This window comes from Eubalaena glacialis, chromosome 3 (assembly GCF_028564815.1).
Source record: "Eubalaena glacialis isolate mEubGla1 chromosome 3, mEubGla1.1.hap2.+ XY, whole genome shotgun sequence".
In the NCBI taxonomy this organism is placed as follows: Eukaryota; Metazoa; Chordata; class Mammalia; order Artiodactyla; family Balaenidae; genus Eubalaena; species Eubalaena glacialis.
The window spans coordinates 82263692-82277798 of record NC_083718.1 but is presented as its reverse complement, the minus strand read 5'-3'; the positions used below and the strand labels follow the sequence as shown (position 1 = coordinate 82277798).

The following is a 14107-nucleotide window of genomic DNA, read 5'->3' as shown; positions in this document are numbered from 1 at the left end:
CATTTATATGAAGTGTCCAGAATAGGCAAATCTATAGAGAAACAAAGTATATTAGTGGTTTTCAGGGACTTAGAGGAGGGGGAAGTGGGGAGTGACTGCTAATGGGTGTGGTGTTTTTTTTTGGGGAAATGAAGATGTTCTGAAGGTAGATAGTGGTGATGGTTGCACAACTCTGATTTGCACACTTTTTAAAATTGAAGTAGAGCTTAGTTAACAATATTACTTGTACACTTTTAAACAGGTGAATTTTATGGTATGTGAATTATACTCAAATACAAAAAAAGAAATAAATGCTAAAGTATGGAGGATCATGTTTGTAACTTACTCTTAAATGGTTCCAGGAAAAAAGTTGTACTTTTCCTGGAAATTTTCTATAAATTTAAATTATTTCAAATGAAAAAAAAGATATTGAATGACAATGCCATTATAGATATAACTTCTATTCTGCTCCATCTAAGTGCTTTTTTAAAAAGTGACTAATTTATAAAGTTCAAATAATAGTATTTAATGTTGAATTTGGTTCTGAAAATAAAATGAGTTCCTAACCTGCAACATCTCATAAGTTCTTTTATAATAAAAAAGCAGTATAGCAAGAAAGTTAATAATGTGTGCTTTAGAGTCAGATGGAAAATGCTACTTTCTAGCTTTATGACCTTGGTAAAATTACTCAACTTCTAGGATCCTCAGTTTCTTCATCTGTAAAATGGGAATAATTAATGGATTGTTCTATTCTGCAAAGGCTAAGAAATGACTTCTATTTTCCCATGCTTGGAATCATAGTTAACCTCATTTAGTGTATAGTCTGATGTTCTAGTTTCTAGGTTAGATAACTCATTTATTCCTCATTCCCTGTTGCCTACCTTCTAGCTATGTTATTGCTTATCATTATTCCTCATATGGGTTTGGAGTAGAGGTAAATCCTGTAAGTTACTAATAATGCTAATAAAAGATTTAGTAGGGAAGGATACTAGCAAAACAATTTGGAAGTTATTTAGAGAGTTCTCAATTGCCTATTGTCATAGTTACAAGCTGACTATGTACCTAAGTACAACAAGCAAAGTCACTAAGTGTCACTAAGTATAGCCAACTCTAACCTAATTGAATCACCACTTCTCAGACACTATCAGAGATTGGATAACAAATAAAAGAGTTTCCTTAACTTCAATAAGACAAAAGCTACATTTCAGACCATTTATCTTAAATCAGGTTAGACAAAATGTAAATTAGTTGGAAACACTGTACTCACCAGTTGTTTGTTATGCTGTGGCATAGGACATGGCTGGGCACCAGCTGGCACCTTATATACTGGAGTTACTGACATGCTGGCAGGGTGGGCACATATGAAGCGTACCTGCACAACTTCTACAGCTGGACTAGGGTTCAGGACACCTGGATGATTTCCAATTTGGAATGTCAGAATCTTTAAGAAAACACAAGGGCAAGAGATAATTGTGGGTAGACACTTGATGTCAGTTGTGCCAATCTAAATGTGTTAGAATTATTCAAATTCCAGTATAGAGTCCCTTTGGACATTATAATCAGGCCAATCCCTTAAAGACACTATAGTTCTTAATTATCTGTGCTAAGAGAAACAAGGGTATCATAGAAACAAAGGGAACATTAAAAAAATCTAACTGACCAATTACTTCGTTCTTTTCCCCCACCAAATCTTTTGTTACCAGTTGGCAAAAAGTGGAAAAACTAATTTGTGTTTCAACTCATTTCTGGTGGAAATACTAATGAATAACAATGTGAAAACAAAAAGAAGCTAGAGAGCTTCAAAAGGGGGTAATTAGGATTGAAATCACTAATAGCTAGTCATATATACAATACAGTACACTAGAGATATTAAAATGAAGCTCAATTGATTATAGCACAGTTCTTCTTAAGTTAAAATCATACATGGATTCCCTGGGGGCTGGTTAGCTGGGCTATGCCTCATAGTCATACTTTAAATTCTCAATCCTGGTCAAACTGAAAACCTTTGTTACTGGTTTTGGTAGAAGCAGGGTGCAGCTATGGATAAAGCCATCACTACCTCTAAAAATAATCAAAACTAATTAAACTGATAAAGGGCAATATACTAATTACTCTTATCAACACAGATCTAACTCATTCTTCAAAATTGATAACCATAGATGACACTTTAAATTTCCCTTCCTCACATTCTTTGGAGGTGGAAAACTATATATCCTCTAGTCTAGGCAACAGGAAATGAATTATAGTGATAAAATGATTGAAATAAGCCCCCTACTACAAAAAAATCTTGAACCATTTGGTTGGTGAACTGTTAGAATTCTCAGATGAGCAAACCAAAACCTTTGGTGTACATTTAAAGGATAGTAAGCTTCAAAAAAAAAAGATCTTTTAATCAATAATTAGAATTTTCCTATCTAGTACATAAACTAAATCCATTAGAATCTGAAAAGGAATGGCTAGAAGTACAAAAGATTTGGAGTATTATTGCTAAAAGAAATGTTAGAAAAAGATCATTTTCCTACTTGTTCCCCTAAATCCAGGCACAGGACCCGATAGATGTACTGATTCTGTTTTCTCTTAGCTGGCAGCCGGACTTGTGTTATTCTAATTTTCTCTGTCTTCTCCATGCTCAGCTCCAAAAAGAATCGTGAGGGCTCCAAGATCCATGGACGAGGGCCCCCTTCAAATATCATTTCCTTTACAGAATGCCATGTCACCAGTGCCACTTCCACAGGGTTTAGAGCCTGATGACATTTAAAGAAATTAACCCCTGATTGGTTAGAGAATTCAACAGTTTTCTAAAGTGAAAAACTGGTTATATAACTATAATGTAAATGACATTAGACTTAATTCCCGAATGAGGACACATGTATGTTATGCCTCTTATTTGGAATGCTTCTCAACCTCTGTACTAATTTAGATCCCACCTATCATTCAGCCTAACTCATGTGTCACCTTATCCATTAATCTATGTCTAATCATTCCAGACCACAACCACTTCTGCATCCTCTAAGCTCTTATAGTAATTATCTCTACCATTAATTTGTATACTTGTTTATCCCCTAATGCTATTTAAATATGTCAAATCTTCATATATATACATCTAATAATTCTTGTTACACTGTCTAGTTATGTAAACTTCTTAAGAGAAAAGAGTTATCTTATACCCAAATTTTTAAAAGAATCTCTCCTCCTCAGTGGGATTTAGTACAATGCTGTGCACATAAAAAGTATTGATAAATAAGTGCATAAACATTTTTTCTTTTTTTCTCTTTTTAAAAAAATTGAAGTGTAACTGGCATATAACATTACACTTGTCTCAGGTGTGTAAGATAATGATTTGATATTTGTATACACTGCAAAATGATCACCACAATAAGTCTAGGTACCATCTGTCAACATATTACATAAGAATTTTAAATGGATATTTTACTAAAGTATCAAAGAACTCCTGCCCTAAAAATATGAAAATAATACATCTATACAGTTCAACTGTTTCTCAAAGAACTCTCACCTAAGAGGTAGTCAAGACAGGTATTATTCACTCCAGTATACAGAGGAGTTGTATCCTACTTATAGATGAGGAAACTGGTTTTTGGGGAATGAAGTATTCTCAAAGTGTAGGGGTTTTTTTGTATGGCACACAGTGTCTACAACAGTGACTAAGCGACAAAATGAAGTATAGAGTTGAAGCAATCATTCTGAAAATGTAAGCAAACTGTGTTTTAATATTTCTTTCCTGAACTAGTCAATCATATTTATTATTGAATACTATTAACATTAAACATTCCTATGTCTAATGGCAGTATTCTTTTAAAAATGTATATATAATTCAATTTAACAAATATTCATTGATGGCCCACTGGTGATACAGTAATAGAAAGCCAAAATAAGGTCCTGCCTCACAGTGGAGCTAATAGTCTGGAAAAGACAGATTTGAAGTAGGTAAAGAGTATAATGAGTGTTACAAAAGGCACAGTACAGAGTGCCAAACAAGCCTCAAATAGAAGAAATTAAACTAGTCAGAGGCTTCATGGAAGGCTTTCCTGAGAAAGCAAAACCGGAGTTATTCCTTTTTCCTAGATGTATATAGTCCAAAATTAATCAGATCAACTGAATTGAACTGATATATAAAAGGACAAATTGAGAACTATATACCATGTACCGAAACATAAGATTGATAACAAAAGTAAAACATACATATATTTTTCAGCAGCTAAAGAAAAAGATACATGACCAAAGTACTAGGTAGAAAAAGAAAATCATCATCTTACTTCCTTTCCTTTAAGGATAGTTTTCATTCAGGGGAGATCTGATTTGTGGGACATTCAATAAATATAAAATTAGGGTAAGGATAATGATAAAACTAAGAAAAAACCTCGTGAAATGGCCATGGGCTGCAGCCTAGCACTTTCACTTAATTAGGCAAGTAGGATGATTCATCCGCTAAGAGAATGAATGAAATATGCTCAAACCATATGTTTAATACTTAGGCTGCACAATGTACAAATGAGGCCAACTTAAAATGCAAATATTAATGAACAAGTTATCTTTTTAAAATTAATAACTTACCTTGCTTCTTTCATTGACAACTTTTTCCCTGTGGATGCCTCCTCATCCTAAGAGGCACTGAGTCAATATTTGTCAGTATGTATCAGCAAGAACTTGTAGACATCAATTTTTTTTGTTGTTTATTTTTTAAATTTTATTTTACTTTTTATTATTTTTGTCTGTGTTGGATCTTCGTTGCTGCATGCGGGCTTTTCTCTGGTTGCGGCGAGTGGGGGCTACTCTTCGTTGAGGTGCGCGGGCTTCCTCTCATTGCGGTGGCTTCTCTTGTTGGAGCATGGCCTCTAGGCGCATGGGCTTCAGTAGTTGTGGCTCGCAGGCTCTAGAGCACAGGCTCAATACTTGTGGCTCATGGGCTTAGTTGCTCCACAGCATGTGGGATCTTTCCGGACCAGGGCTCAAACCCGTGTCCCCTGCATCAGCAGGCGGATTCTTAACCACTGTGCCACCAGGGAAGCTCCTAGACATCAATTTTAGCTCCTGAAGGACTCAAATATATAGAAAGCAGGCCAGGCTCTATCTACTTTTATCTTTTTATTTTAAAAATTATTTATTTATTTATTTATTTAGGCTGCTCTGTCTTAGTGGCAGCACGCGGGATCTTCGTTGCGGCGTGCGAGATCTTCAGTTGCGGCATGTGGACTTCTTAGTTGTGGCATGCATGTGGGATCTAGTTCCCAGACCAGGAATTGAATCTGGGCCCCCTGCATTGGGAGCATGGAGTCCTACCCACTGGACCACCAGGGAAGTCCCTATCTACTTTTATTTTGAACTGCCACCTGTCGTAATATCCCAATTATAATGGACCAATCCTTGGGGTCCAAAATAATGACTGTTGTGCTGAAAATTTGTCAGTATAAAGGGTAAAAGATGATTGACTTCCCTCCCTAGGGTGGAAGGTTTTCTTTCAGAGTTCTTCAAAAGAGAGTATACTAATATGCTATATCTTCTTCCAGGTGGTGTTACAAAGATATGTACATATGTGAAAATTCAAACAGTACCTTAAGAGACTTCCCTGGTGGTCCAGTGGCTAAGACTCCACACTCCCAATGCAGGGGGCCCGGGTTTGATCCCTGGTCAGGGAACTAGATTCCACATGCTACAACTAAGAGTTCACATGCCGCAACTAAAGATCCTGCAACTAACACCCGGTGCAGCCAAATAAAAAAAATAAATAGTACCTTAAGATTAGTGTACTTTACTATATGTTTTCTATATCTCAGTAAAAAAGAGGAAAGAAAGCAGAATATCTAAAGCTTGCTGGGACTTCCCTGGTGGTGCAGTGGTAAAGAATCCGCCTTCCAGGGGCTTCTCTGGTGGCACAGTGGCTAAGAATCCGCCCGCCAATTCAGGGGACACGGGTTCGAGCCCTGGTCCGGGAAGATCCCACATGCCGCGGAGCAACTAAGCCCGTGTGCCACAACTACTGAGCCTGCGCTCTAGAGCCCACTAGCCACAACTGCTGAGCCCACGTGCCACAACTACTGAAGCCCGTGTGCCCTAGAGCCCATGCTCTGCAACAACAGAAGCCACCGCGATGAGAAGTCCACGCACCACAACGAAGAGTAGCCCCCACTCACCACAACTAGAGAAAGCCCACGTGCAGCAACAAAGACCCAAGGCAGCCAAAAATAAATAAATAAATAAATAAATAAATAAATAAATTTATTGAAAAAAAAAAAAAAAAGAATCCACCTTCCAATGCAGGGGACACGGGTTCGATCCCTGTTTGGGGAACTAAGATCCCACATGCCACGGGGCAACTAAGCCTGCTCGTGCCGCACGCCACAACTAGAGAGAAGCTGGCGCACCACAACTAGAGAGAAGCCTGTACACCGCAACAAAGAGCCCACATACCACAACTAAGACCTGACACAGCCCCCCCACAAATAAATAAATAAATAAATAAATAAATAAATAACTTATAAATATTCCTGTGGCCGAAACATGAGAGCATAAACTCCCTGATACTCAGATTTGATGAGGGAGCTGTGGGTCTAAAAACAAGAGAGTGGTAAGTAAAGAGAACATAAATATCACTGATCTTTAATAGAGATCACAGATATGTAGGAAGCCCCCAAGTGGACATAGTGGGGTCCGTGAAAAGATATGGCAGTTCCTTAGCATGAAATATCTCACCTTTAGGGGTTCATAAGCAGCAAATGTGGCACTGCTCTCCAAATACTCTTCATATTCAGTCACACTAACTGTTACCAAAGTATGGCCCAGAGATTTGGCTGCTATATGTGCACTGGAACAGTGTGTTGGTCCTGGTCTTTGAATACCTGCAAATCAAAAAACATGACTTCAGTAGGGTAATAAGCAATCAGTCCTCAAGGAAATCAGTCTATAGAAATATAAGAATTTTAATATATTAAAAAATTCTTAACCTCACACACTAACTACTAGACCCCAATTATTTATATTAAGTTGATATAAAATAATGTTCCTTCTATTAACAGATATATATCATGTAAGACACAGTTCTATGTACAGTGAGGATACAAATATGAGCAAAGATCCTGACCTCAAGGCATATATAGTTTAGAAGGGGAGGGTGAACATTTACATAAATTAAACTATTAGTAGAAAACGATAAGCATTATAGAAGCCTAGAAAACAGAATGATTACTTTTAGCTGGAGAGATCAAGAAAGGTTTAGATATGCAGAAGAGAGTATCTTAAGCTGACAAATAAATGAACAAAGATAGAAATATAAATGAGATACAAATGAGTATATGAAAGAGATATATGGGAAATTTAAACTAAAGTAGTTAGTTTAGCTGAGCCATACATGAAGCCAAAGCATGAAGTTCCAAAAAGTAGGTTGGGTTACACTGTAGAGGGCCTTTAATACTAAACTAAAAGGATTTTGGCTGTTGTCCACGGGCAGGGAGAAGCCTCAAATTTTTTTTTTTTAATTGAATTGTATACTTTATATTTTTTAAATTAATTAATTAATTAATTTTTATTTTTGGCTGTTTTGGGTCTTTGTTGCTGCGCACGGGCTTTCTCTAGTTGTGGCGAGCAGGGGCTACTCTTCATTGCGGTGCGGGGGCTTCTCATTGTGGTTGCTTCTCTTGTTGCGGAGCACAGGCTCTAGGTGCACAGGCTTCAGTAGTTGTGGCACGTGGGCTCAGTAGTTGTGGCTTGCGGGCTCTAGAGCGCAGGCTCAGTAGTTGTGGCGCACAGGCTTAGTTGCTCTGCGGCATGTGGGATCTTCCTGGACCAGGGCTCGAACCCGTGTCCCCTGCATTGGCAGGCAGATTCTTAACCACTGCGTCACTAGGGAAGTCCACCTCTCAAAATTTTTGAGCAGGAAAATTAATTTTGAAATTGAGCTTTATGAAGATCTATCTGGTAGCCATGATTATCAAAGGCAAGAACAGTTAGGAGGATATCGTTAAATTCTCAGTGAGAGATAATGAGGGCCTAAAAATGGGGAGAGACAGCCTAAGAACAGAGGAGAGGTGAGAGATATTATATAGTATAATTAACAAGGGCAAAAGAGAAGTCCAAGTTGATATCAACCTTATAGATGTATTGTGAGAATTAAATGAGTTAGTATATGAAAAGTATTCAGAACAGAGCCTAGGAAATAGAAATGCTAAACAAATGTTAGATGCTACTAATGTCATTATTATTGATGAAAAAACAATGGTGATCAGGATCAAATATGAAGTTCCATAACAGTAAATGATATTGATCCTTATGGATAGCTTATTCATATTCTTTTCTTATTAAAAAGGTATTTTCTTTTTTGGAATAAATTTAATATATACATACATTAAATGGCAATACAGTCCTCTTAGAAAGAAATGTAGTATATATATTAAAGAAAGAAAGAACGAAAGAAAGAAAGAAAGAAGAGCTTGAGGCTGGAAAGAGAAGCCTTTAATATGACTAAAAACTGATATTGTCTGGCCACAATGAACCCTGGACATGTTATTCAATTTTTGTGCCTTTGTTTCTACATTATATTGTAACACCTAATACAGGCAGTTGACAGAATAAATAAAAGTATTATAAAGAAAGGTAATATCTAAATTTAATTTTTAATTTTTTTGGCCACACCGCACGGTTCGTGGGATCTTAGTTCCCCGACCAGGGACTGAAACCGGGCCCTCGGCAGTGAAAGCCCGGTGTCCCTACCACTGGACCACTAGGGAATCCCCAATATGTGAATTTAGACTTTAATTCATAGTTTCTGAATTGTTGATTGGTCCTTTAATTCAAAGACAAAGAAAGGAAAAAATAAAAAGCCTACTCTTACCTTCTTTGAGAAGAGTGAAGACTCCTTGCTTATCCATGTTCAAATCCAAGGATAAATGAGAGCAGTCTGTGAACGCGATGGCCTCTTTGGTTTCCTTATTTACATGATACATGGCAATGGGGATTTCTATAATCTGGCCAATCTCTACATCAGCATGAAATGGTAACATTTTCATTTTGTTCAGTTTCAGAACACATATCTGGAGAGGAAAAAAATTAATCTTTCAAGAAAGTTACGTTAGGAAAGTTTTAGAAGAAAAGAAAGCATTTCTTAAATATTTAAATATACATATACATAACATATATGTATGTTTTGTGTTTGTGTGTGTGTGTTAGGTGCTGAACCTGTCACTCATTTCATTCCTTAATCAATCGACCTCTCTAAAGCATCTAACACTATTCAACACGAGTCTGGCAAAATATGACCAGTGCACAATTTTCTTGACTTTTGTAAGCTAAGAATGGCTTTTACATTTTTAAAGGGCTGTAAAATAAAAAGCAACAATGACAGAAAAGAAGACTATGAGATAGAGACTGTATGTGGCCTACAAATACTAACATATTTATAACTTAAAAAAATTTTTTTAAAAATTTATTTGTTTTATTTATTTATTTTTGTCTGCATTGCTGTGCTTCGTTGCTGCGCGTGGGTTTTCTCTAGGTGCGGCGAGCGGGGGCTACTCTTCGTTGCAGGGTGTGGGCTTCTCATTGTGGTGGCTTGTCTTGTTGCAGAGCACAGACTCTAGGTGCGCGGGCTTCAGTAGTTGTGGCACGCGGGCTCAGTAGTTGTGGCTCGAGGGCTCTAGAGCGCAGGCTCGGTAGTTGTGGTGCACGGGCTTAGTTGCTCCGCGACATGTGGGATCTTCCCGGACCAGGGCTCAAACCCATGTCACCTAAATTGGCAGGTGGATTCTTAACCACTGCGCCACCAGGGAAGCCCTAACATATTTACTGCCTGGCCCTTTTTAAATAAAAATTTGCTGACCTCTGATATAGAGCACTTCCTCTTACTTGATATCTTTTAAAAAAACATTTTATTTTGTTTTTGCTATAGATTGAAGGTTTGTGTCCCTCCAAATTCATATGTAGAAATCTAACCCCCAAAATGATGGTATTAGGAGGTGGGGCCTTTGGGAGGTGGTTAGGTCATGAGAGTGGAGCCCTCATGAATGGGATTAATGCCCTTAAAAAAGGGACCCCTGGAGCTCCCTAGTCCCTTCTGCCATATGAGGTTAAGGCAAAAAACAGTCTTCTATGAACCAGGATGCTTTCCCTCACTAGACACTGAATCTGCTGGTGCCTCGATTCTGGACTTTTCAGCCTCCAAAACTGTGAGAAATAAATTTCTGTTGTGTATAAGCCACCCAGTTTATGGTATTCTGTTATAGCAGCCTGAATGGACTAATAGAGTCTTTTTTTGGTCACTTTCTATGTGTCTTTTGCTAGTTCCTCTTACTCTGCCAATGTCCCTTAAAATGACACATAAGTCTTATCCAGTTCCAAAACTTCAATGACCAACCATATGCTGATCACTCCAAATTTTTATCTCTAGCCCTAATCTTTCAGTTGCACTTCAGATGCCTATTTCCAATTTTAAACGTTCACCTGGATGCTCCATAGGTGAACCACACGAAATGTTTGGGGTTTTTTTTTTTGGCAGTGCACGAGGCATGCAGGATCTTAGCTCCCCAACCAAGGATCGAACCTGTGCCCCAGTGGAAGAGCAGAGTCTTAACCACTGGACCACCAGGGTAGTCCTACACTAAATGTATCCAAAACTGAATTCATTGTCTTCCTCTTTTTCTTTTTCCTTTTCTTGTTGGTTTTTTTTGGGGCGGGGGGGTGGCGCTGTGCCACATGGCTTGTGGGATCTCAGTTCCCCAACCAGGGATTGAACCCAGGCCACGGAAGTGAAAGCGCAGAATCCTAACTACTAGACCACCAAGGAACTCCCCTTTTCTTGTGTTTTCTATCCATCAAGCTGTCAAAGCTTAATCTTTCACTTTTTCCCACCGCACTAGGCATCAAATCTGATTAATCTACCTCTAAAATAACCCTCAGTTTGTCCTTTTTTCTTTATTCTCATACCATTTTGTTAGTTTAGGCTTAACTGGATACTTTGCCTTCACTTTCTTCTTTCATTCTATTCTAGTCTACTAGTATATAGCTCCAGAAACTATCTTTCATTCCTTTTTAAAAAAATATTATAGTTGTTGTTGTCTGGCTATAAAAATAATTAGATATCTTTCTCAACACAGGCTTTACCATATTATTGACCTCAGGAAAAATCTGTGTTGGCTTCCCATTGTTGACAGCGGGGGATCTTATTTCCCTGACTAGGGATCAAACCCATGCCCCCTGCATTGGAAGCGCTGAATCTTAACCACTGGACCACTAGGGAAGTCCTGAGGATCATTTAAAAATAGCCAACTTGAAAAAGAAAAAAAAATTTTAATGTGTTACTGTACTTAAATTTAGACATCAATGTCTCAGAGGAGATATGAACGTTGTTTGGAGAGTTGCTTACCTTAATTTCCCCATATCGAAAAGGATTTTGTACATCTCGGGCCAAAACAGTGCTGTTCCCCCTGACCTGGCCAGCTGTCGTCACCACTCCTTTAGTGGTTACCATGGCCACCGTTTCATTAGAAGAGGTCCAGGTGAAGTTGCCACTGCCACCCTCTACCTATGAAAAAAATACAACCTTATATTGAATTAGTATAGGAAGAAAATTGGAATTTAACTGAAGATGTAAAATCTGGTGAAATAAAGTTTAGGAAATAATAAAACTATACAATAAATTATTTCTGGAACATTAAGAAACTGTGATGCTATACTAAAGTAACTAAATGGGGAAGGGAAATACTAAAGGGAGATTATGTAATGGCAGTATCACAAAATGTCAAAAAAGAGCACAAGGGGGCTTGACAAAACTTTATAAAACTCACAAGGAAAGGATATATGGAAGAGAAGGAAAGTACAGCAAGTATTCTTAGGATGACAGTATTCAAGAGCATGATTTGGTTGTCACCCAAAACTGAGTTATACTACTAGGATTAGGGGGAAATAAGATTTAACATTAACCTTCAATAAATTAAGCTATCAGAGAAACTGACTTATTTCTTTGTGAATTCTCATTATAAGACATCATACCTGTACTTTATAACGATATAACATTCCCATGGGATGATGAGGAAATGCCAGAAAGTTGGGTGTAAGCTTGATGGGAAAATAAATCTTCACTTCTTGCTGATGTATAATTGGAAATTTTATAGGCTGAATATCTTTATTCTATAAGAGCAGAAAAAAAGGAGCAAAACAGATTTTATAAGGACTGTTCTTATGGTCCACATTCACATATAAAGCATCAGCAAAATGGTGTGTTAATAAATTACTCAACCAGTTTCTATCAATAAAAGAAAGAAATAAACGTTCCTGTTCATTAGTGAAGCACAGCTACTACAGTTCAATAATAATGAAAGGGATTTTGATAGACCTAAAAGAAGTATCACAGTCATGGAAAGAAGTTTAAATTTCCTGAAATAAGAGTTTTATCAACATAGAGAGGGCAATCATAGTTTCAGAAAGAAAGATCCTTGGACATCCATCAGCTAAGTATATAAATTGTAAAAGCAAAGGAATATTACAAGCTATTCAGAAGAAAATAAAGAGAACATTTAAAGATGCTGGGGTAAGACATTCCCCTCCTGCTTAAAAACCAGAGCAGGGTTTAAGGGGGGTACCCATACAGGTAAAATAGAGTCCTCACACTCAACTATGTTGGTGTTTTCCCTTTGAAGGAAAAATCTACCTATCTATCTATCTATCTATCTATCTATTTTTTAAAGAAGCCCTGAAATATTTAGCAACTGTGTCACATCTGCAGTAATGGCTCTGATTTTCTCTTCACTCTCTTAAGGTGGCTATCTGGATGTTCTTTCAGTTTAAAAGAACATCATTCTATTTTAACCTCCTGAGACTGATTTTGGACTTCTGACCTTCACAACTGTAAGAAAGATAATAAATTTGTGTTGTCTTGATCTGAAAAGAGAGAAAGAGAGAAAGAAAGAGAGAGAGAATATCATTCTGATGGTATTTAGGTGATCACTGAGGGAAACAAGAAGAAATCTATTGGGAGTAGGAAGCATATGCTAGGCCTGGAGAGGACTCTTATAATTCAAGAATAAGGTAATAATAGTACAAAATGGGTTGGTCCTAGGAAGACATTTTATAACATAAAGGAAAAAGAGAAAGAACATAGTACCTAAAAAGGCACTATGCCCTTTTAGGAGATTACATGCTCTTAAAAAATATTGACCGCAGGGAACAGAAGATTTCAACAGTGTCTGCTTTGGCACACGAGAAAACATGGACATGAAATAAGAGGTAAAAGCAGAGATAAGACAACAAACTGGGATAAAGTGGGACATGGCTGAGTGCAGGATGAAATTCAAAGTGAACTATACAAAATAAGAAAAGAGGTAATAAAAATTTTAAACGTCGGACTTCCCTGGTGGCACAGTGGTTAAGAATGGGCTTGCCAATGCAGGAGACACGGGTTCAAGCCCTGGTCCGGGAAGATCCCACATGCCACGGAGCAACTAAGCCCATGCGCCAGAACTACTGAGCCTGAGCTCTAGAGCCCATGAGCCACAACTACTGAGCCAACATGCCACAATTACTGAAGCCCGTGCGCCTAGAGCCCGTGCTCTGCAACAAGAGAAGCCACAGTAAAGCAATTATACTCCAATAAAGATGTTTAAAAAAAAAAAAAAAAAGAGAAGCCACGACGATGAGAAGCCTGCGCACCGCAAGGAAGAATAGCTCCCGCTCACCGGAACTAGAGAAAGCCCGCGCACAGCAACGAAGACCCAACACAGCCAAAAATAAAACAAACAAATAAATTAATTAATTAATAAAATAAATTGCATTATGATTGTAGAACAAGGAAATATTGTCATAAGGGCTTCTTTTAGGGTAGTCATAAAATCTTTTAGATTTCTTAGGTGGATCTTGAGTTGGGAATTCAAAGCCCTGAACTAACCATTTTCTTTCCCAAAGTTACCCAGCACACTTAGAAACAACAATCAATAAACCCTATTACATCCCAGACTTTCATTAACATGTTTTATGGCAGCAACTACCTGGTTACCAAAAGCTTTGCCTTCTACATGCACTTAACTATAGTGTCTACAGGTAATAATTTAAGTAGCTGTTTTGCTATTTCATACCATGAACTATCAATGCTCACTTTTTTTTTTTTTTTTTGGCTACGTTGGGTCTTCGT

General features: G+C 37.7%; 1 protein-coding gene across 1 annotated transcript in view; it reads right to left on the bottom strand.

Moving 5' to 3' along the window:
• NUP210L (nucleoporin 210 like) overlaps positions 1 to 14107 on the bottom strand; it is a 73211-nt gene that overhangs the window by 35208 nt on the left and 23896 nt on the right. The window contains exons 9-14 of the mRNA XM_061183427.1: positions 11974 to 12111; positions 11348 to 11506; positions 8822 to 9020; positions 6688 to 6833; positions 2502 to 2723; positions 1247 to 1420 (exon numbers count right to left, since the gene is read on the bottom strand). Coding sequence (XP_061039410.1) covers positions 1247 to 1420; positions 2502 to 2723; positions 6688 to 6833; positions 8822 to 9020; positions 11348 to 11506; positions 11974 to 12111 — 1038 coding nt within the window. The remainder of the gene's footprint in view (positions 1 to 1246; positions 1421 to 2501; positions 2724 to 6687; positions 6834 to 8821; positions 9021 to 11347; positions 11507 to 11973; positions 12112 to 14107) is intronic.